General features: G+C 39.8%; 1 protein-coding gene across 4 annotated transcripts; it reads right to left on the reverse strand.

Annotated features, from left to right (window-relative positions):
* Positions 1 to 203: 203 nt before the first annotated feature.
* On the reverse strand, positions 204 to 3,493 carry LOC131218281 (uncharacterized). Of its 4 annotated transcripts, none has more exons than XM_058212945.1 (3): positions 3,166 to 3,493; positions 925 to 1,165; positions 204 to 556 (listed from the first exon to the last, which is right to left on the reverse strand). In XM_058212945.1, the coding sequence occupies exons 2-3, from the start codon at positions 1,075 to 1,077 to the stop codon at positions 215 to 217; spliced, it is 495 nt and encodes a 164-aa protein (XP_058068928.1). In that variant the 5' UTR covers positions 1,078 to 1,165; positions 3,166 to 3,493; the 3' UTR covers positions 204 to 214. The 4 variants fall into 4 exon arrangements, with proteins under 4 accessions (XP_058068928.1, XP_058068925.1, XP_058068926.1 ...); XM_058212942.1 differs by having other exon boundaries at positions 925 to 1,170; XM_058212943.1 differs by lacking the exon at positions 3,166 to 3,493 and adding an exon at positions 1,324 to 1,533.
* Between the last annotated feature and the right edge of the window lie 18,365 nt (positions 3,494 to 21,858).

Consider the following 21,858-nt stretch of genomic DNA (forward strand, 5'->3'; position numbering starts at 1 on the left):
CAATCTCTATCCCATTAAATGGCAATCACAAAAACCAAGGCCTGAAAATGGGACCAGTTGGGTGATCCTAGCCACTGATTGGAAGTCCCTCAAAGATAATAAAAGTGATATAATATAAAATGCAAGAAAAAAAAAACATAAAAATGGTAATAATAAGACTTGAAAATTATAAGAAAAATCAGGAGTGACTTCTAATCCTCTCAACTCTCCCTCTTCATCTCTTGCGCCTGCTCCTTTCTCCAGTTGTATGACTTCTGCTTCTTGGGGACCTTCTACAACAAGTTCCAGACTGATGTGTTTCACTGGTGCTGCAATCATCCCGGTTGCCTGCTACCTCATGTGCATATCTCAATTCGACATCAGGGCCTCGAGTGCTGATAGCATCAGTAGTAACTTCTTGAGAACCTTCTATGTCAACATTATTGACAGAGGTTTCACCATCTGAGTTTCTATCAGTTCCACAATCCATGTTGAGAAGAGCAATCTCTCGAAGAGCTTGATCCAAGATTCGCCTGGTACACTTTTGGGGATCTGGTAGGGGTTTGCAGTCCTGATGCTGAAATTCAGAACATAATTATAATGAGAAAAGTACGCACATTAAAAAATTATGTGTTATAGATTAAAGACATCATTCAAACATGATGTTCATCTGATGGTAGTACAAGGCCACCATCCACAATTCCCCTATAAACACAATACCCGTGAACAAGCTCATCAAGCATTGGAACATCAAGTTTTATCTGGCATAATTCATTCTGAGAGAGACAAGGGGTTTGACATTTTACTAAAGATTTCCATTTAATCTTTGAAAGCCAATTCAATAAAACTCTCTTCAAATTAGCTTTTGAAGGATGCAGCTGTTTGGCTGGGTAAGTGAATGAAGAATATGAGTAAACAACTACAGAAATAAAACAGACTGATCACCTTCCAGTTCATCAAAACTGCTCGTCGACTTCGTGCCAGAACTCCAACTGCAAGGAGATCATTTATATTTTGAAGAAAATTAAGAACCAAAGGATCCAGCAAGGGTTTGTCTCCTCCATTTGTAATTGCTGATTTATTGTGGGTCATTATCATATCGAAAGCCAATGGATAGAAAGCAGCACACTGCTTTCAAAACAGGCACCAACACTTCATAGGCTGCTAGGTGAATTTCTGCTCCGGTCTACTCTGGGACATTGCAAGGCAAAATGAATCAGTGTAGATAGCTTGAGCAAATATTAATCAGTGAATGAAGGTCATGAAAATTATAGCAATATTCATGGAAATTTAGTCTTCAAAATCACAAAGACATGACAAAATCCCATATATACTTGAACATACCTCTGAATCATATGCTGGAGACGAAATAACTTTCCATGAGAAATTCCGAAATAAAGTATAGGTAGCATCGAGGGAAACATCATTTTTTAAATGTGCACACCATGATGAGATGGACGCAACCGTCTTTACTGACAAAATCTGTTCAACCACATGAAGGATTTGACACCAAGATTAATTTTCTAGAGAAGCTTTGATTTGTCTGCTGTGATATTACCAGCCAAGTCAAAGGATTTTATGACCAGTTATGGAAATCATTTTCCTACAAAAGATGTTGATTTATTATGAGAATTTAAAGATGTTGATTTATTATGAGAATTTCAAGTAAAAAATGTCATGTGCTCTAGAATGAATTCAACACATTAGCAAAGGTCACCCCCTCCAAATTACGCTCGATAGAGATGGATGTACTAATATCATGGCCTCGACTTATCAGATAATATAACGTAAGAGACGGTCCAATTTCTTTATAGTATCTCATGAAGACAAGTACAAATACAATGAATCTTTCATGCTCAGATCATAACATGCAATTAATTCAGATAGAGACTAACAAAATGAAAAGAAACATATAGCTTACAACACAAGTAGTTGTTGAAGAAGCCAATCGTCATTGACTTGGGCCTCCTAGCTTTCCTTTTATGGAACTTGGTAGAATCACATCATTTATCTTAGGGCTGGACCAAAATATGGGGCAAGCTGATTTCATGAAAGACAAGCTCCTCCTGCATACCAGTAAACACAATTACGACACCTCTAGTATCATTTCCAAATTGTAAGAAAACTAGTGGCTGTAGTGGGTAAAACATGAGGACAACAATTGCCTACTTTACATACCAATATAAGAATGGAAGGCCCAGTAAACTTTTCAAAGATAGTATAATTTGTTGGTGCACTCAGGTGATCCAGTATAGTAGTCATGCTAGCTTGTGTCTCCATTCTGACATCAGCAGTGTAATAAGTGGATTTTTCCTGTCCAATCTAAAGCTCTTGGACCAAGCTTAAAATAAGTACGAGAAACTTCAGAGGAACCCAGTCCACATCACTGTTCCCTGTGCAGATATTAATGCCATAATTTTGGAGAAACTGCAAACATAGGTGTCAAAGCAAAGTTTCAAAAATCCTTCAAACAAATACCAAGTTGAAATAATAGATCTGATGCAAACAATATGAAATTTGACATTGACAGCCTGGACAAGAATAGTTAAAAGATTGGTCTGGAAACAGGGAACACCAAAATTACAAAGTCAGATATAATTGATTTATAAATACATCTTCAAGATTGATGAATAAATACATCTTATTAAAGCCAGAGCGACTCTGCTGATTTTGAGATCTTCAACAGAAGATAAGCCTATTAGCTTCGGGTTTTGGGTTTTTGCTTTGTTCTTCTTGTTCCCTCATACTTTTTTTTGTTGTTGTTTTGGCTGTGCTTTTGTTTTGTTTTTATGCCCACCACCCTCTCTCTCAAGATTGAAGATACATTTCGGTCACATACATAAGTTTGTGTGTATATTCAAATGAATACTTGTAAACATGTATCTTCAACCTTGATATTGTTTTGACATCTTGAAGATACAAGGTGACTAATAAACCAATGTATGAAAAATAGCAACAACCACATAGAACCAATGACTTCCATTGTGTTGTCTCTCCCCTCTATGATCATGACACCAGTCATTCTTAAATCTAGAGCATGGTTAGTTTGTGTGATGACTTCCAATGTGTCCACACGTGCAAACGTGGGTAGAAGCCCGATTGTCAAACTTAATTCTAGAGCATTTAAGCAACCATCAAAGGTAAAGATAGATTAGTACAGGGTGCACAGGATGAGATTTAGCTTACAGGAATGATTAGCTTTTGCCCCCCCATGATGGAATTCAATCTCCAAAAGTTTCCTTACATGCAAAGCAAAGGCTCCTCCCTCTCCAGGAAGAATTCCTTAGTGGTTGCGTCGAATTGTTCTTGATGTTAGCGTTGCTCTTCGAGCTCAAACCTTCCAGTGTGTATCTGTGGTCCGTTGTGCTGCAATCTGTGACCACCTGATGAAATTTCATGAAAACAACTCAGCATTTTGCAGAATTTCAAGTACCTGAAAGAGCGAAAGCATAGTTGATCTTGAAATGATTAAAACAAAGATTACTTGTTGCCTAGAGCTGCATGAAGTTCAATTATCAGGAAGAATCATGTCTTTTGTAAGGTGAAGCTCATGGTCTGAGAACAACTTTTCTAGTTCCTGTTCTGATATAATAGAGATACTCTCCAGTTATGCTTCTTTAACTGCTTTGTTAACTTGCATGACGTCGCTCTGAACAGATTCTAGGACCATTCCCAACCTGTTTAATGAAGTTTCCATCAGTCCGATTCTGTGTTCGAGTTCCTCACTGACATGGTCTGTTCAGACAAATCAAAACTTAGCCTCCTATACAGAAACCTGAAAATCCCTCTTCTAGGAAATCCTGGATTTGTATTCATGCATTAGGAACTATTTAACAAAGGGAATAAAATCAAAGAACATAACAGGAACAGAAAACCAAAAGAACTGAAAAAAAAAAAAAAAAGAACACCTAGGCTAAAAGGCCAACTAAAGGCACCACACATTGGCGATTAAGCTCATTTTGAACTTTTTGGGGAATAAATAGGGTTAACATGTGTGGTTCTTGAAAAATAAAAACTCTTAATGTGTAACATGTGCACACTTCGAAGTTAGCATGTGTGGTACTTGAAAATAAATAGGGTACATGTGATACATGCAATAAACAGGGTACATTTTTTGGGAATGCAGAAGCTTTGAATCAAACTTATATTTGTGATTTACTTTCATCGGAGTTTATGTGACCTTATGAATAAGTTGGATGGAAAATAAACATTACGATGAATATGTTGTATAGAAAATAAATATCAAAATGGACCTCAAGAAGCTTTCAACTAGGAGTGTTAAGATTCTGACCAAATGGAGGAATTTATTATTTTTTTTCTCTGGATTAGCAGGCTGACCAAACTCTATTGAAAACTCAGTTTTATTTATATGTTTTGGCTGCAATTGGATGTGTAGGAGAAGTGAATTGCGCCAGTTTAATCAGGAGGAAATGACAAAAAATAAAAATAAAAAAAATCAGTTACACAAGTTTCATGACCAACTTGGAAGAAATTGGAGTCTTGACTGTCCATATGAATGCTAAGGAAATTGTTATTTCTGCTTTATTACACTAATACTTGCACTTTTGTTCACATGCAAACACACCTTCTCTTTTACATGAGATTGAAGTAAAGAGACTCAAATGAGACTTGACAATTGATTGCCTATGAACTATTACCATATGAATTCTGACTGAAACCATTCACTTCATTAGACTTACAAAGGAAATTTAATTCGACTGTTTGTCCAAACACAACTTTTTGCTAGATAAAACTCAAGTAAACAGATTCAAATGACACTCAACAATCATTTTTCTATGAACAAGTCTTCACACAAAGAACCAAATTTAGATGTTGAAGAAGAAGAAGCCCAGTCAAGCACTTGTAGACAAATAGGAAGAAAGCCCATTTAACAAACAATGAAAACTCATGTATACCATCCCCAAGAAAAATCTAATAAAAGAAAAGTTACAGAAGAAATCTTGAAAATCTTGGTATTGTAGCATATACAACAAGCAAAACTCAAATGACACTCTGATATATGAAACTAGTGATTAAACACAACAACACATACAACTAGAAAAAAGAAAATCCTATCCTCCCCTAATGCAAAACCAGGAAGGACAAAAAAAGAAGAAGAAAAACAAGTAAAAAAAAAAAAAAAAAACTCATGTCGAACTGGAGCATAAAACAACTTATTCTACAGAAACATACATACGAATATAGAGATAAAATCCAAAAAAAAAAAAAACTAACTAACAAGCAAACAGAACAACAGCTAAAGCTACCAGAGAAGCCAAGACACTGGATCAAGACCCTACGACTAGTGGGTCTTTATAAGATGGCCAATGGTATTAAAAAAAAAAAAAAAAAACACTAAAATAGAGCAATCCTAGCCATCCCTGGCTCACGCATTCCCTCTTGAATGCCAGGTCTTAACTATTTTTGCATTGCACCTTCCAGTTTGAAGTTCCACCAGTTCGGTTGTTTGGATCATGCTTTTTTTTTTTTTTTTGCTTTTCATTTCCTATTTTTGTTTTTAGCCATCAATATGGTCTCATGGTGGTGAGCATGAGGCAAGCAGGAATGGAATATATGACACAAAAGGTGGCATTTTCTTTGCATAGATGCATGCACATGAATGGGATGCTTGATCCATTTGGATTGCTAGGTAGATGGATTTTTTTTAGTTTCGGCGAAAAAATCATCACTGTTTTTTCTGTACCCTAATACTAATATGATGTAACCTAATAAATCAAGTCACTAGTTGATGTATGCACCTGAATGGGATGACTATGCCATTTGGATTGCTAAGTAGATGGATATTTTTGGCGAAAAACCATCACTGCTTTTTTCTGTACCCTCACCTAATAAATCAAGTCATTAGCTGATGGTGTGGGTCGAGATTCGAGAATGCCTCCAAGGAAGGTTAATTAAAGTTCCTATCCAGGTCCTATAACATGTTTTCCATGTTAACTACTCATGTCTGTGCAGCAGTTGCTAGTCTCTGATGGTTGTGACACTTGGATCCATGATCAGTCTTGTTAACAGCCACTGGGATTAGCTAGCATCATCTAATGTAAATGAAGAGACACTTGTTTTTCATTTGTATCGGATAAATAAAGTGTGTTTAGGAAAGACATTCTAATGACTTTATTCCAGGATATTTTTGTACTACAGTTTCAGCTTGTCGATACCTTTCTCTTTTCCAAAAAATAAATCATATTTTCTCTACAACATTTTCCTTTTTTATTTTTTCAGTGAGAAATCATCAAGCTAATTCCCATGCAAAAAAGGGGTGGGAGCTGTTTACGGATTCTGTTATCAGAACAATTTCACAGAAGAAAACTGGAGTCATATTTCTCCTATGGGGCAATTTTGCCCAAGAGAAGTCATGGTAAATTCCATGGGATAAGCTCAGTAGCATTCAGTGAAAATGAGGCCAGTGACTTCAAAAATGACTATGATATTTCGATCATAGTTTTAAATTTAAAATTATATATATATATATATATATATATATATATATATATATAAACTCTACTTCATTTGGCCAATATATAATTAAGATTAGTTAAAATCAGAAATGTTATTCTGGAAGATAGTTCGGGAGGTATTACAGTCGATCTGTCTACTTTCTTCAACCAGGAACAACTAAATCAGTCTCCTTGAGGCTTTTCAGATCGGGCACGTATTCAGTTATCTACAGATTAGTCAGAGGAAGCCCATCCCCTCACTATCACTCAGAACAGACAGCAGATAAGAAGGCCTAAAGCAACGCTCCCATCCACGAGTGAATGGTATAGTAGACTACGGAAACTGAAGCGCTGGGCAGTGAACTCAGGATGTGTCACGGATGGATAACGTGATCATATGGAATGCGCGCAGTGTGGGAAATGCACCTACGGTAAAATCTCTCAATCAGATGGTAAAGAGATACTATCCCTATTTAGTGGCGATCCTTGAGCCCATGCTACCTGAGAGCAAAAGGGTGGCGCTAGGCCTTAAACTGGGCTTTCATTGTTTAGCTTTAAATAAGGATCAGGGAGGTAAATTTTGGATTTTCTACAGGAATTAGTTGAATGCTACGGTGACCTCCACTTCCTCTCAGATGGTTACTTTGTCCTTCTCTTCCCCTTCCCTGAGAGAGCCCATCTCTCTTTCGGTGGTTTATGCACGTTGTTGCATTTTGCAAAGAAGGCCCCTCTGGAATGAGATAGACACTCTTAGCAGATCGATACAAGGGCCCTGGGCCATTGTGGGAGATTTCAACTTGGTGGTAACCATAAATGAAAGGAGAGGCCTCCGCGCCCCTGACGGTACGAGTATGGCAGATTTCTCTATGATGATAAATAATTCAGGCATTCTTGATGCAAGGTTTGTGGGAAATCCGTTCACATGGTGTAACAACCGTCAAGGTACTGCCCATGGGTGGGCGAGATTGGATAGAGCACTCTTAAATTCCAGCTAGGTGGCTACGTTTCCTCTTTTTCGCTTCGAACATCTTCCTAGAGTTAATTCAGACCATGCGCCGCTGCAGCTCGTTTTCCCCCCCTCTCAGCACTAAAAGGTCAGGCCTTTTAAATTTCTTAGGATGTGGACTTTGCATGCTTCGTTTCGTCAGCGATTCAGAAGGCATGGGACGGGTACTGTTCCACTCAACCATTGATTAATGTCCAATTAAAACTAAAGAAAGCCAAACAATTGCTGAGAGTGTGGAACAAGGAAATCTTCAGAAATATCTTTTATCAGATCTAGAAAACAGAAGAAGAGTTAGAGGGGATTGACTTCAGTATGTAAACGTCTCCCACGAATGACCTTTCCTGTCAATTTTTAGAAGTGAAAAACAAGTTAAATCAGCTCCAACTCATAGAGGAGGTTTCTGGAATAAAAAATCCAGAAACTCCTGGCTTCATGAGGGAGGTAGAAATACCAATTTCTCAAAGATCTGTTTAGAACAGATGCAATCAGCGAGTATTCAGATTTTCTTCAAGCGATTCCACATGTCATTACTCAATTAGACAATGATGCTTTGATGACCCCCCCCCCCCCCAAATCAATGGAGGAGGTAAAAGCGGCTGCCATTTCGCTGCCCAAAGATGGGGCAGTGGGTCCTGATGGATTCTCTGCAGCTTTCTATTCGTCATGCTGGGATATTGTTGGAGAAGACATCCTATTTGCTGCTACGGATTTCATGGCAGGGTCCCCACTCCCTAGAGCGTTTACCTCCAACTTTATCTGTCTTATCCCCAAATCGCAATCAGCCTTAAGTTTTGCAGATTTCCGTCCTATTAGCTTGTGTAATGTTATTTATAAAATCTTTACAAAAATGTTAGCTAATCGGTTAAGATCTCTACTGCCTAAGCTGATATCACAGGAACAAGGCGCTTTTGTCCAGGGGAGATCGATAGCGGAAAACATAGCGCTTGCCCAAGAGGTTATTAGGGATATTAACAGAAATGTGAGGGGAGGTAATCTCATCATCAAACTGGACCTTGAAAAAGCATACGATAGGGTGAGATGGGACTATCTGAAGCATGTTCTTGTCAAATTTGGCTTCAATCAGCGGTGGGTTCAGCTTATGGAAAATTGTTGGGGTAATAACTGGTTCTCCATTCTCATCAATGGAGAACCAACGGGATTCTTCAAATCATTTTTGAGACGAGGGGATCCCCTTTCCCCTGCTTTGTTTATCATTACGATGGAGTCCTTTTCAGTAAATCTTAACCTCATGATCGCTAGAGGCGAATGTCAGCCTTTTGCAATGCGTCAGGGCAGCCCCATCACCTCTCATCTCCTATATGCTGACGACATTCTTCTATTCACCAACGGAAAGAAGTCAAACCTCATCCTCATCAATCAGTTCCTGGCCCTTATTTCAGGAAGCTTCAGGTCAAAAAATCAGTCCTCGGAAGAGCAGCTTCATATGTTCCAAGGCACTTTCCCTAGCTAGGATAAGAGCCACGGACCGAATTCTGGGCTTCAGGAGAGCCACAGACAGAATCAGTTATTTGGGCGCTCCTCTTTGCGTTGGCAGGATTAGAACCTCAGTGTTTTACTTCCTGGCGGAGAAGGTGGATAGGAAGATTTTTGGTTGGGCTAGACGGCAGATCTCCCAAGCTAGAAGGGTAACATTAATTCAGCACGTTTTGGGAAGTTTTCCCATTCATATCATGGCAGGGATGCACATCCCGAGTCAGGTGATTGAGAAGATGGAAAGAAGCTTTTCAAATTTGGGCTGATGGGAAAAGAAAATATCACTGGGTGGCGTGGACTATGATCGCCAGACCCATCGAGGAAGGAGGGCTGGGAGTAAGGAGATTAGACGAAGTCATAGACGCACATCGGCTAAAGCTAGCTTGGTCAGTTAAATTTGGGGATCAGCCGGGTCCTTGGGGGAAACTCATGCGAAGTAAACACAAGAGAGATATCTCATATGAAGTCCTCCCTCTGCCCTCCTCTAGCACGTCACCGCTATGGAAAAGAGTTAGGTCCTTGCCGCCTCTTCTGATGGAGACAGTTTTGTGGGGAGTGGGACAAGGAGACATAAATTTATGAACAGTAAACTAGATGGGGAGGGCCCCCCTCCAACGTCAGATTGACACTCCTATTCCACCAGAGCTATAAAATCTTCAAGTAAAAGATGTTATCGGTCTCTCAGGGCCTCTTCCCCCTTCCCGGGTGTTCTCTATCCATCCGCAGCACATTATTAACGATATCTTCAATGGAGGATTCACTATGTATGATGCTAACTCAGATTGCATCTGGCCGCTTGAGAACTCAAGTACATTCACTCTACGATCAGCCTGGTTACTGCTGAGAACGTCCTCCCCCGCTATCCAATGGGCCAGTTGGATCTGGCAAGCCCAGGTCCCTCCAAAATTCTCCATTTTCGTGTGGAGACTCCTTCAAAATGCTACCTTGGTTGATACCCATGTCCAAGCTAAAGGTGTAGCCCTCGCCTCTAGGTGTTCTTGCTACCTTGAAGTCGAGAACACCAATCTGCAATCAGAGTCAGTTGAGCATCTTTTTCTATTTGGTCGCCATACTAGATTTCTCTGGACCACGTTCGGTCAGTTGTGTGGTGTCCCCCCACTGATCCATAATACAGTGTTCGGGAAACTGGCCCTCTAGAGATCTGTAACGGTGCTAGAAGCAACGCCCAAAATTGTCAGATTTATGCTCCCTATTCTCATCCTTTAGGAGCTCTGGCACTCCAGGAATGAGGGGATTTTTGAAGACTCGCCAATGTCCACCAGGAAATCTGTGGCTAGAGTTAGATGGTGGGTAAAGATGATCTTAGACACAGATATATTGGATAGTTCAGAGCGGCCTCACTGAGCTCCTTCCCTGAAGCCAGGTTTCTTTTAGTCTCATGCTGGTGCTGTTCTGGTTAAATGGAGATTGTCGTCCCCAAGATGGGTCAAATTAAATGTTAATGGCTCGGCTCTTTCTAATCCTGGCCCGTCTGGTGGGGGCGGAGTATGTAGGAATGCCTCTGGTACCTTCTTATTTCGCTTTTCGGCAGCCTACGGGGTTGGTCCTAACAATATGGTGAAGCTTCGTGCTATTCATGATGGGATGGTGCTCTATTTGGAACAAGGTTTGGATAGAGTCATTGTAAAGTCTGATTCAAATTTGGTGATTGCGAGTCTCACCTCTCCCTCTAAGTTTCCATGGAAATGGCAACCATGGATATCCAGAATCAATTGTTTACGGCGGCTGGGTCATTTTTCCTTCTCCCACACTCTCAGAGAGGCTAATGGTCCCGCAAATGGCTTAGCCCGTCTTAGGAGTTTGCACCAACAATCCTCAGTTCACCACAATTACATTTCGCTTCCATCTCAAATTCGTGGGATGCTCTTCTTAGATAGGGTCGGGATTGGGGCTATCAAAATCGACCGATAGTTCCTTTTGTTTCATTTCATTCTTAGCTTTCTGGTTTCCTTTTGTACATAGGTGGCCGTATTGTGTCCCCTTATGATAGGTCCTCTCAATTCATTTTGGTTGCGAGGGGACCCGAAATTCTTCTATGTAGTGCTCTGTAAGTCTATATTTTCCTGAAATGAAATGAAACTGTTTATTTTTATTTTTTTTAAAGGTTAAAATTAGAAGAAATCATTTTCTACCAAACAGGCCCAAATTCATATCAAGATTAGGCTCCTAATATCACAATTGAGATCTGGATACTATAATTTTGAAGTCAAAGAAGAAATTCAAGACCAAAAGATGGTGAGAAGATCCAAAATAAGGAAATTAATAGAAATTCCACTGCATAAACAATCCAAACATGCAAGCAGAGGATTTGTTTATTTCATTGATTAACAAACTACAAAGAATTTTGATTGAGAAAATGCGGAAGAGATTTTGAAATGTACTGAAAGTGGAGGTCTTGAAGACTGATGAGAATGAGAGAGAGAGAGAGAGATTTATCTTTTACATAATTCTAAGCACTATATAGCACATTTTGAAGAAAAAAAAACGTTGATCTACTTGTCTCCATGCTGCTGCTGTTGCTGCAGTCACTCCCTCCCTTCAGTCTTCCCCATTCAACCATGGACGACAGATCACACACCCCATATGGAGCTGATGCCGCTGTTGCTTCTACAATATCAGATACCCCATGTGTGGGGACTGTCGTGGGATGGTGGATGTTGCAGGGAGAGGGAGATCAAGAGAGAGGGTTGAGATCGGGAGAGGGAGATCGAAAGAGAGGGAGATTGAGAGAGGGAAAGGGAGAGGGAGATCGAGAGAGGGAGACAGAAATGGAAGCGAAATAGGGTTTGGGAGCTTTTGGCGTAAGGAAAGGCTGGAAATGAACCGGTAGTCTGCGACAGATTTACAATAATGACTCTTGGGCCATGAGGGGTCCACTTAGAGGGTTCTAATAGATTCCATTCTGTCCATCTATTTCAAAATTAAAAAAGTATAACACAATATTAACAAATAATAAGATCCAACACTCAATTGGGACACCAACAAAACAGTGAAAATAACCCATTAAAACAACAAGGAATTTGAGTTCGGTTGATTACCGTTTCAAATCAGAAACGGCTCTAAGCCGTTTTAAACCAAAATCCTAACCGTTCCCATTTAAGGATTTTGGTGTAGTGCTCATGTGACCCAAAAGGGTTTCAATGGTAGATGTTTAATCCCCACTGCATTTTGCAGTGTGTTCCACTTGATCTTTAGATCTGTCTTATTTTTAGGTTCAAGTCTTAAGAAGAGATAGAAAAATGGATAGACTATTTAGACATAACACATACCGTATGATGGGATCCACATAACTTAGTGACATTAACACACCACTGGGTCTATCGTGTGTGGTACACCAGCTAATCAGCTTCCCTTATTGGGGACGTGGAAGTTCCTGCGCAAGGATGCTAGTGTGCCCATTGCAATGTATGTGAGAAATTCATTTTAGGACGTGGAACAAAAAATGAGATGGATACAAAACTCAAGTGGGTCCCACGAGAGAGAAAATTGCAAAAAAAATTCACCCTTGAAACCTTCCTAGGTTCGACCTTGATGTTTTCGTGCTATCTAAACCGTTTATAAGGTCATTACAAATGGGATGAACTGAAACCACTGAAAATATATCATGATATAGAACTTTTATGGCCATAAGAATTCTTCAACGGTTCTCACTGACTGCCCACTATTTCCTCTCATGTGGCCCACTTGATTGTTGGATGTACCTATTCTTTGGTTGCACGACTAAAATGAGCTCTTAAAACAGATGGAAGGGGTTGATTTCACAAAAACATCTTCGTGGGCCCCACCTAGCTAGCATCCTTGCGCAAGAAAGAAAGGCTTACCCAGGAAATCTTAACATCTCTCCTGACTAAACAACGTAGAAACATTAATCTTCAAGCTATGCCCACTATTTTTGGGATCTCCCTAATTGCACCAGGAAGAAGATGGTATTCCAGCTAATGTGCTTCTGGCCCAGTAACACATTGAAAAGGTTCTAACACACGATGCCCTGGTGCTTTATTTAATATTAAACATGCTCTGTACACAATATTTCTAATAGAGGGGGCTTATTTCACAAGAGTAAGACCAGTGGGTGTTTTGTTCTCTTATTGGCTATCCATAGCCTAAATAAAATAACACGATCGTGTTAAGTTGCAGCTATCATAAAACTTTTGAAACAGTATTTACTGTAGAAGAGTATTAGCTGTTGGGGGACTGTGGAAGCACATAGAGATGAATCAAGTGAAGTAATTCAATCGTACCAATTAAGAAAAATGCAAAAACACCGAATTTAACGTAGAAAAATGAAAAGGAGAGCTTAAGTAGTCCTAGAGGGGGGGTGGGTGAGTACGACTATGCTAAATAATCGAGTAAAGTGCCGAATAAGTAAATAAATCAGAGATCTCAATTGCACTAGTATTGAAATGATGATTCAAACTGATTCGTATGACAATCTTCACCCAAACAAGTTTAGGTAGAATAACCTTATTTCGCGAACGTGATAAGAATTAAAATCTCAAACTGAGCAAGATTAAATAAAACAAAATATTACAAGGATTCACCACTTTAGCATAAAAGAAATTACAAACATTCACCATAAAATAATAAAAGCATTCACCACAACACCAAGAATTATAGTGGTTCAGTGTGTCAACAACTGTTATCAAACAGCCACACCTACTCCACTCTCAAAATTACTCTTCACGTAATCTTGGCTTTCACTAAGAACAAGGTTTGAGATTAAGGGAATTAAACAAAATACAAAATGTAAATGTATACTTATCTTCACCGTAGAAGAAGCTGTAGCTGAAGAACTGCTTTTCTTGAATGTCGAATGTTCAACTGTCAGTCAATAGAAAATGTCCAAGGTTCTATTGATTTTAATTAAATTTAAACCAAATGGCTACTTGTATTAATTATCTTAAATCTCAATAAGAAGAGTATTTATTCTCTTTTTAGAATCAAAATGACAGAGTTTGAGATTAAGGGAATTAAACAAAAAGCTATAAAATGATTTATAAATACCGTTCAATAGCTTGACAATAACTGGGATTTCTCTCTCTCTTGCAAAAGGATTATAGTAGTGATAATTGAATAATTCAGATTGAGAAAGAACCTCAATTTATAAGCAAAGAAGTTGTTTCTTCGACTAGCCTAAGCACCAGATTTAGTTCCAACGGATTTTTAGATTTGAGCGGGATAAGATTTAATGAATCTTTGAATGGTCGAACATGGTCATTAACTGGTCGAAGGAGTCAAAATCTGAATTGATTCAATTGCTGAACTTCGAGCCGAGAAACCTTAAGCTGGTCGAAGATTGTCCTTCGACTGGTCGAGCAAACCACTCAACTGGTCGAAGGTGCAAAAGAAATTCTGTTACACTCGGTTTAGACTAGGACTGGTTGAGAAAATCTTATGCTCGTCGAAACACAACTAAATACAAGCATAAAAATCCAATTTTAAATAGATTTTAAAAGTACCTAAACCTCAGGTCTTTCTAGGGTTTATAATACTTGTATAGACTAAACTTCATTATTTAGAAGTAGATTAGAGACTTGAACTTCTTTAAGGAGCATGATCTTCTACTAGAACATTAGTAGATCTTATTTTCATGTTGTCTTTTGAGCTTAATCTTCAACTTGACCTATAGCTTGATCTTTGACTAGATCTTGGTCTTGATCATCTACTAAATCTTGAACTTGTTTTGAACCTTAATCATGAATCATACTTAAAGATCACTTGATAAGATGTTTTGACTAAATGAAATTTGACAAACAAAGTGCGAAGTGTGCTTTAAACATTATAACACTTACAAAAAACCCTTTCAAGAAAAAACCACGGCACAAAGCGATAGATAATCACTATGAAAGCAGAAATCACAACAGTTTAGAGAATACCCAATTCAAACAAGCCTTGAATCACCCCAAGTTATACCCTTGAAACCCTAAAGAACGAATTGAAAAGCTCTGAAATACACTCAAATCCTAATTACACCAATATATATAGCTTTATGGAGAATCACAATCGAAATCGGAAATAAATCCCTCAGATACGCAGATCTTTGTAACTCTATGCAATATGTTTGATGGTATCTTCGATGGGACTTCGATGGCATCAATAGACCGTCGATGGCATCGAACAAGCACCAAAACAGTCCAGAGACAACATGAAAAATTAAATTTTCTCGATTGCACTTTGATGGGTCTCGATGGCATCAAACTTAAGTTTCGATGGTATTTAGACTAATCTCGATGGCATCGAACATGTACCCAAATAATCTAGCAACCAATTGGAGAAATTCTGAATTTCTTCTATGGGATCGAGCAAGTATTCGATGACATCAAATAGTGATCGATGGCATTGACTGGTCTGCCGATGGCATTGACAGACCCTATTGCTAAATTGATTTAAGACATTCAACAACAATCTCCACCATGTCTTCAATCTTCAATCATGTATCTTCTTCTCCTCTTCTATTATTTCTACCTTGCATCATAGCGCCATCATTACTTCTCATGCACACTTCATCCTCCTTTTATGCCCTCGCTAAGCTCAGAGATGTTGTTTAGAACTTGAACTTCTCTGCGGGAACTACCTTAGTGAGCATGTCTGTTGAATTCACACTAGTGTGAATCTTCTCCAAAGTCACACCTTCCTCTAGTACCTATTGGATTAAATGGTGATGAACCTTAATGTGTCTAGTACGTGAGTGACAAAAAGAGTTTTTAACCAAATTGATAGCGCTCTCGCTATCACAATTAACTGGCATGGTATCCTGCTGAAGTCCTAATTGATTTATCACTCCTCTCAAGCAAACATCTTCCTTGAATGCCTCTGTCACTGTCATATACTCTACTTCTTTTGTGGAAAGAGCCACCACAGATTGAAGCTGTGACATCTAATTGATTGTTCCAACCGCTAACACAAATGAGAAATCTGAAGTTGATTTTCTAAAATTCACACTACCTGCGTAATCAGAATTCATATACCTAACTAATTTGGCCCCCGATTTCTCAAAAGGATGTGGTCTTTTGTACCTTGAATATATCGAAGTAGCCATTTCACTGCTTCCTAGTGTTGTTTTCTGGGGTTAGACATGTATCTGCTCACAACACCAACCACATGTAAAATATCCGGTCTAGTATAAACAATGGCATACATCAAACTGTTAATTGCATTAAAATAAGGCACACAATATATCCTGCTTTTTCTCATCTATTTTAGGACATTGTTCTGAGGAAAGCTTAAAGTGAGCTGCGTGGGGAACGTTAACCAGTTTTGTCTTGTCCATCCTATAGTTCACCAATACCTCCTCAAGGTAAACCTTCTAAGATAACCAATGCCTGCTCTTTTTTCCTGTCTCTGTGAATATTAATGCTGAGAACCTTCTTTACAGCCCCCGGATCTTTCATCTAAAATGTCTCTGATAACTAAATCTTTAGTACAATAATTTCAGAAATGCTATAACTAGCGATCAACATGTCATCAACATACAATACTAGGATGATGAATTGGCCATCACTCAATGTCTTGAAATAGACACAATGATCATACTCACTCCTAATAAACTTCTGACTCAACATGAAATAATTAAACTTTTTATACCACTGCCTAAGCGACTGTTTTAGGTTGTACAATGACCTCTTTAACCTTTAAACCTTGTTTTCTGTCCATTTTACTTCAAAGCCTTCTGGTTGCTTCCTATAGATCTGCTCTTCCAATTTCTCATATAAGAATGCAGTTTTCATGTTCATTTGCTCCAGCTCAAGATCGTATTGGGCAACCAGTGCCAACACTAATCAAATAGATACTTGCTTTACAACCAGCGTGAATATCTTAGTGAAGTCAATGCCTTCTCTCTGAGCATATTTCTTCGCTACCAATCTTGCCTTTTTCCTATCATGTTTCTTTAGGAAGATCCGCTTACACTTGATCGCTTTTTGGCCAACTGGAAGCTCCACTAGCTCCCACATCTTGTTCTTGTACAAGGAGTCTATCTCATCGTCCATTATCGCTTTCAATTTTTCTACATTAGGCTAATCAAGAGCCTTCTAAAAAGCAGATGGAACCCCCTAATCCGTAATGAGAGCATATGTCATATTTGAGTTATCCCTATATCTCATTGGTAACTTGCGATCCCGCGGCAGATTCCTTCTCACAGGTGGCTACTCCACCTGCTCCTATACCTCTGTCTGTGCATCTATCTCTGTCTGAGTATTACTTGTGTCAATTTGAATGTCCACAACTAACTTTTGTAGTTCCTTTTACTCATCCTCCTCATTCTTACAAAATAAGGACCCTTTGTGGAATTTGACATCACGACTAATGATGATGATGATGATTTTTCCATGTGACTCGACCGTACAGCTTGTACCCTTTCACACCACCACCATTGCTAACAAGATATACTTTTTGAGTCTTTAGTCTAGCTTATCTCTCTCAATTGACGGTATATGAGAGTAAGCTTCACAACCAAACATGCACAATCCTGAGTAGTTTACCTACTAATCACTCCAAACTTCCTCTAAAATTTTATAATCAATTGCAGTAAAAGAACACTGATTCACTAAATAGCAAGTCGTGTTAACGGCCTCAGTCTATAGGTCCTTGCCCAACCCAGCATTAATAATCATGCATCACACCATCTCTAAGAGAGTTCGATTCATCCGTTCAACCACACCATTTTGCGTTGGTGTGTAACACCCGGCCCAAATCGGAAGTGTCCTAAGGCGCCCATGTGTGAATTGACGTAAGACCGTATGATTCGATTGCACATGTGGATTTATTACCAATAAGTTAATCTAGGTTAAGCCACTAATGCGATTGAATCCAATTATGTTCGGGCTTAACACAGGCCGTGGAGCCAGTCAACCTAAACGTACTGGGTGACTACCTGTACGGGTCGTGCATGCCCGAGGAATGGCAAAAATTTTCAGAACTCTGGGAGGCCATTGGCCTCACTGGGCTTATGGTCCATTGCAAACAACAGACTCAGATGGCACCCAGATTTGGACAAATCGTGCTGCCCAGTCAGCACTTGTAGAATGCAAGCCGCCTTGACCTTGGAATAAAAATATGAAATTTTAAATCAAATGGCCCCGCTGCTTGAGTGAATGAATCAGGGCATTTCAACCATTAGATCTCTTATAAACTTCCACCTAAGGCTGAAGATATTTCCCTGTACTCGCCAACAAAATCTCACCCTTGATCGAGGATCGGTAATTGTTGATTGTAAGTCGGACCATTGCAAAAATAACCTCGCATTCGTTTGCTGTCAAACTTTACCCAGCCCTTCATTGTACCATGGGTCACCTGTCCCATTAATTAGATAGGATAGGGGGGCATCAGGGCAACCCCAACAGCTAGGAATGGGTCCCACAAGGCCGTTTGAAGACATTAAAGGAACTTCAGGGCTAATTGATCTAATTTCAGGGTATAAAACCGTTAAACCTTCTCTCTCACTCACTCCCATAGAAATTTAGCAGCTGAGAGAGGGAGAGAGGAGAGAGGATAAAGAAGAGAGAGAGAGAGAGAGAGAAGAGAGAGAAAGAAGGGGAGAGAGTGGTGTGTGGGTGCATGTGGCACTTGGGGACTGGATTTCCCCACACATACACTTTCACATTGCCGAAAATCCTGACCCAATTGCCATAGGGATGAGTTACGTCCGATCCAAGGTAAAATTTGAACTCCCATCCATCTCTCCCTAGCTACAAACCACATGCATGCACCTTACCGTGAAATTCATGTGGTGCAGGGTTTCGGCACGTTAAGCTTATGAACTCGGCGACGCTAGAGCGACTCCAAGGACCTCCAAGCGATAATAGGTGCAGACCATTACCTCTAGGTAGCCGATAATCGTGCCTAGCATAAATCATAGTGATTTTGTGTGAAGGATATGTATGCATGTTGTTGAATTTTATGTATTGTTTGGTTTAGGATCCATGTGTAGAGTTTCCCTAAAATTGAGAGAGGGATTTAGATCCCGAGTTTCCTTGATATGTAGATTTCTAAATTTTGGGTCAATTTAGGAATTGTATGTACAATTCCCCAATGTTGCTGATTTTGCACCTTAAATTTTGTCACATGCAATTGATAAAGGTAATTAGGTGAATTGTTGTCCACTTGTCGAATGGCTTAATTATGTTACATTTGATTTCCCCTATGTTGCTTATTTGTATGTTATGTGTTGGCACATGCTATTGAAATGGTGTAAATTGGGTGTATGGTTGTCCACTTTACCGAATTGCTGAAATATGTTGAACTTGATTTCCCGATGTTGCTGATTTCGTAAGTTAAGACTTTGTCGCATGCAGTTGATTTGTGGGAATCGAGTGTATTGCTGTCCATATTGTTGAAATTCAGAACTATGCTAATTTATTGCTAGTATTGTCCCTGAAATTTTTGAATGTATGCTACATACTTGTGCACATGCCCCTTTATGGATCGGCCAACCAACCGGAACTCCTTTAGGCCACCTTTTCATTGGGTTTGCCCATGGGCAACTTTGGCCCGACTAGTCAAACCACGAATTGTCGGCCATAGTTGCACTACATGAGACAATGTTCTCATGCCATATAATCCGTGGTTTTTCTCGTAGGGGCATATTAGCCCACCGGTTGGCCATCTTTATGTGTTAACCCTGATTGTACACGCCTGATTGTACCTGAGGTACCCTACGACACCTGCTCCCACTGATAACCGTAATATACGGCCCACAAGACTCATGAGCCGGGGATGGTGGTATGGGACACTATGCCCGTGCTGTTGGCCTACGCTAGGGTGATGAGCCTCCCTATAGTGACCAATGAGCACCAAAGACTCGTGAGCTGGGTATGGTGGTAGGGTACCCTGTACCCGAGCTGTTGGACTACACTGGGGTGACGACCTCCCCGTAGTGACCGCGAGCGGGACTCCTAAGTCCTAACTGTTTTCGTATGAGCTAAGAGCTATAGGATTGACGAACCCATGAGGGCCATGGATGGCGAGTGCCACACGGTCACGACCACTGGAGTCGCACGATCGGATTAGGGCAATGATCCGTCAAGATATCTAAGTTTCCCCAACCTGCTAGATGAATGAACCTAACTAATCAACTCAGCTAACATGTGCATTACATGCATTGGTTACTTTTACGATTCGACAGTTGAGGTTGCTTGTCTGAGTGTTGGTTCGTGAATGTTAGATTTTGGCACAAGAGGGAGTGTTGTGGTGAGAGGCATGCATCATATCATGAAACCATGCATTTGTATTATGAATGTATGCTTTTCACTAAATTTACTCTAGTGCATGATAATTTATGTAACTTATTGCTAATAGTACCACTGAGTTAGCTACTCGCTCCCACTCTGGGACGGTGTTTTAAAAGACCAAATAGAATCCATCATAGATGCAAGGATGATGGAGCAGGATGCGTTGGAGGGTACTGGCATGGATGATGAGGAAGAGTGGGCATACTTCTAGACCTTTGGCGGATCATACTAGTTTGGTGGATGATCGCGGGACTGGGATAGGGCTTTAGTCATTTTAAGTTGTTTGTATGGATGGGACTGGATCCCTGGTTGGATATTATTTTAGATATTCCGGTCTTATGTGGATGTTTTCCTTATTAGCAGCGCTTGACATTTCTGTATGTGATATTGTTACTCTATGCTTGGTTTAGTTCTCCATTGCCCACAAGATACTTCATTTATAACTGTATATGGGGCCCATTAGGGCATACATGTCACCCGAGAATCCATGAGCAGAGTTCTTACTCAGCCCTCGAATTTCGTGGCGTCACAACTTAGTATCAAAGCATGGTTCGGATTAAGCCAAGCCTAGGGTGATGGGTCTATCGTGACTCATTTCAAACTTAGGAGGGGGGCGATTGAACTTTGAGACATTAATAGGATCCTGGAATCATGTCATTTGGTAAGTCCAAAACCTGAACGCTAGCTTAGGACTTGTGAGTGAAGGCAGCTCGATACAAGAGTTAATCCAACAAAAGCAAACTATCCTAAAACAACTAGGAAGCAAACTAACCTAACGGCATAAAGCCAACTAACCTAGAATGACAAAAAGCAAACTACCCTTGTCCTATGAAAGCAATAAACCTACCTATACCTTCATCAGACTAGGAGATCAATTCTGATAAATATGATCATTTAGAGGCATGGACATGTCCTCTGAATCAAATTTCTCAACTAATGGCTTTAATTGATGTCTATTTACTTTAAACTCATTGCCATTGTTTGGATTCCAAATCTCGACAGCCCCATGAGGATACACATTGATAACAGTGAAAGGACCGGTCTAACGAGATTGGAGCTTACCTGGAAAAAGATGTAACTGAGAATCATACAAAAGGACTTTCTGACTTAGCGTGAATGATTTTCAATGAATATGTTGGTTATGAAACGCCTTCATCATGTCCTTGTAAATTCTCGATTTCTCGTACGCATCATTCTGGATTTCTTCAAGTTCATTCAACTGAAGTTTGCGTAGCGAGCCAGCGTTGTCTAGATTGAAATTCAGATTTTTGATCGCCCAGTAGGCTCTATGTTCCAACTCCACAGTCAAGTGACAAGCCTTCCCATAGATAAGTTTAAAGGGAGACATTCCAATAGGGGTCTTAAATGCAGTATGGTAAGCCCATAAGGCATTGGTCAATCGAATTGACCAATCCTTATGGTCAACTTTAGCAATTTTCTCCAACATGTGTTTGATCTCCCTATTAGAAATCTCAGCTTGCCCACTTGTCTGTGGGTGGTATGGGGTGCTCACCTTATGAGAGATACCATATTTCTTCATTAAACTCTCGAATGGTCTATTACAAAAGTGTGAGCCCCCATCACTAATGATGACTCGAGGCGTTCCGAACCGAGAAAGGATGTTTTCTTTTAAAAATTTAATGACCGTGCGATGGTCATTGTTCCGGTATGGAAT

Source organism: Magnolia sinica, chromosome 11 (assembly GCF_029962835.1).
Source record: "Magnolia sinica isolate HGM2019 chromosome 11, MsV1, whole genome shotgun sequence".
Lineage (NCBI taxonomy): Eukaryota > Viridiplantae > Streptophyta > Magnoliopsida > Magnoliales > Magnoliaceae > Magnolia > Magnolia sinica.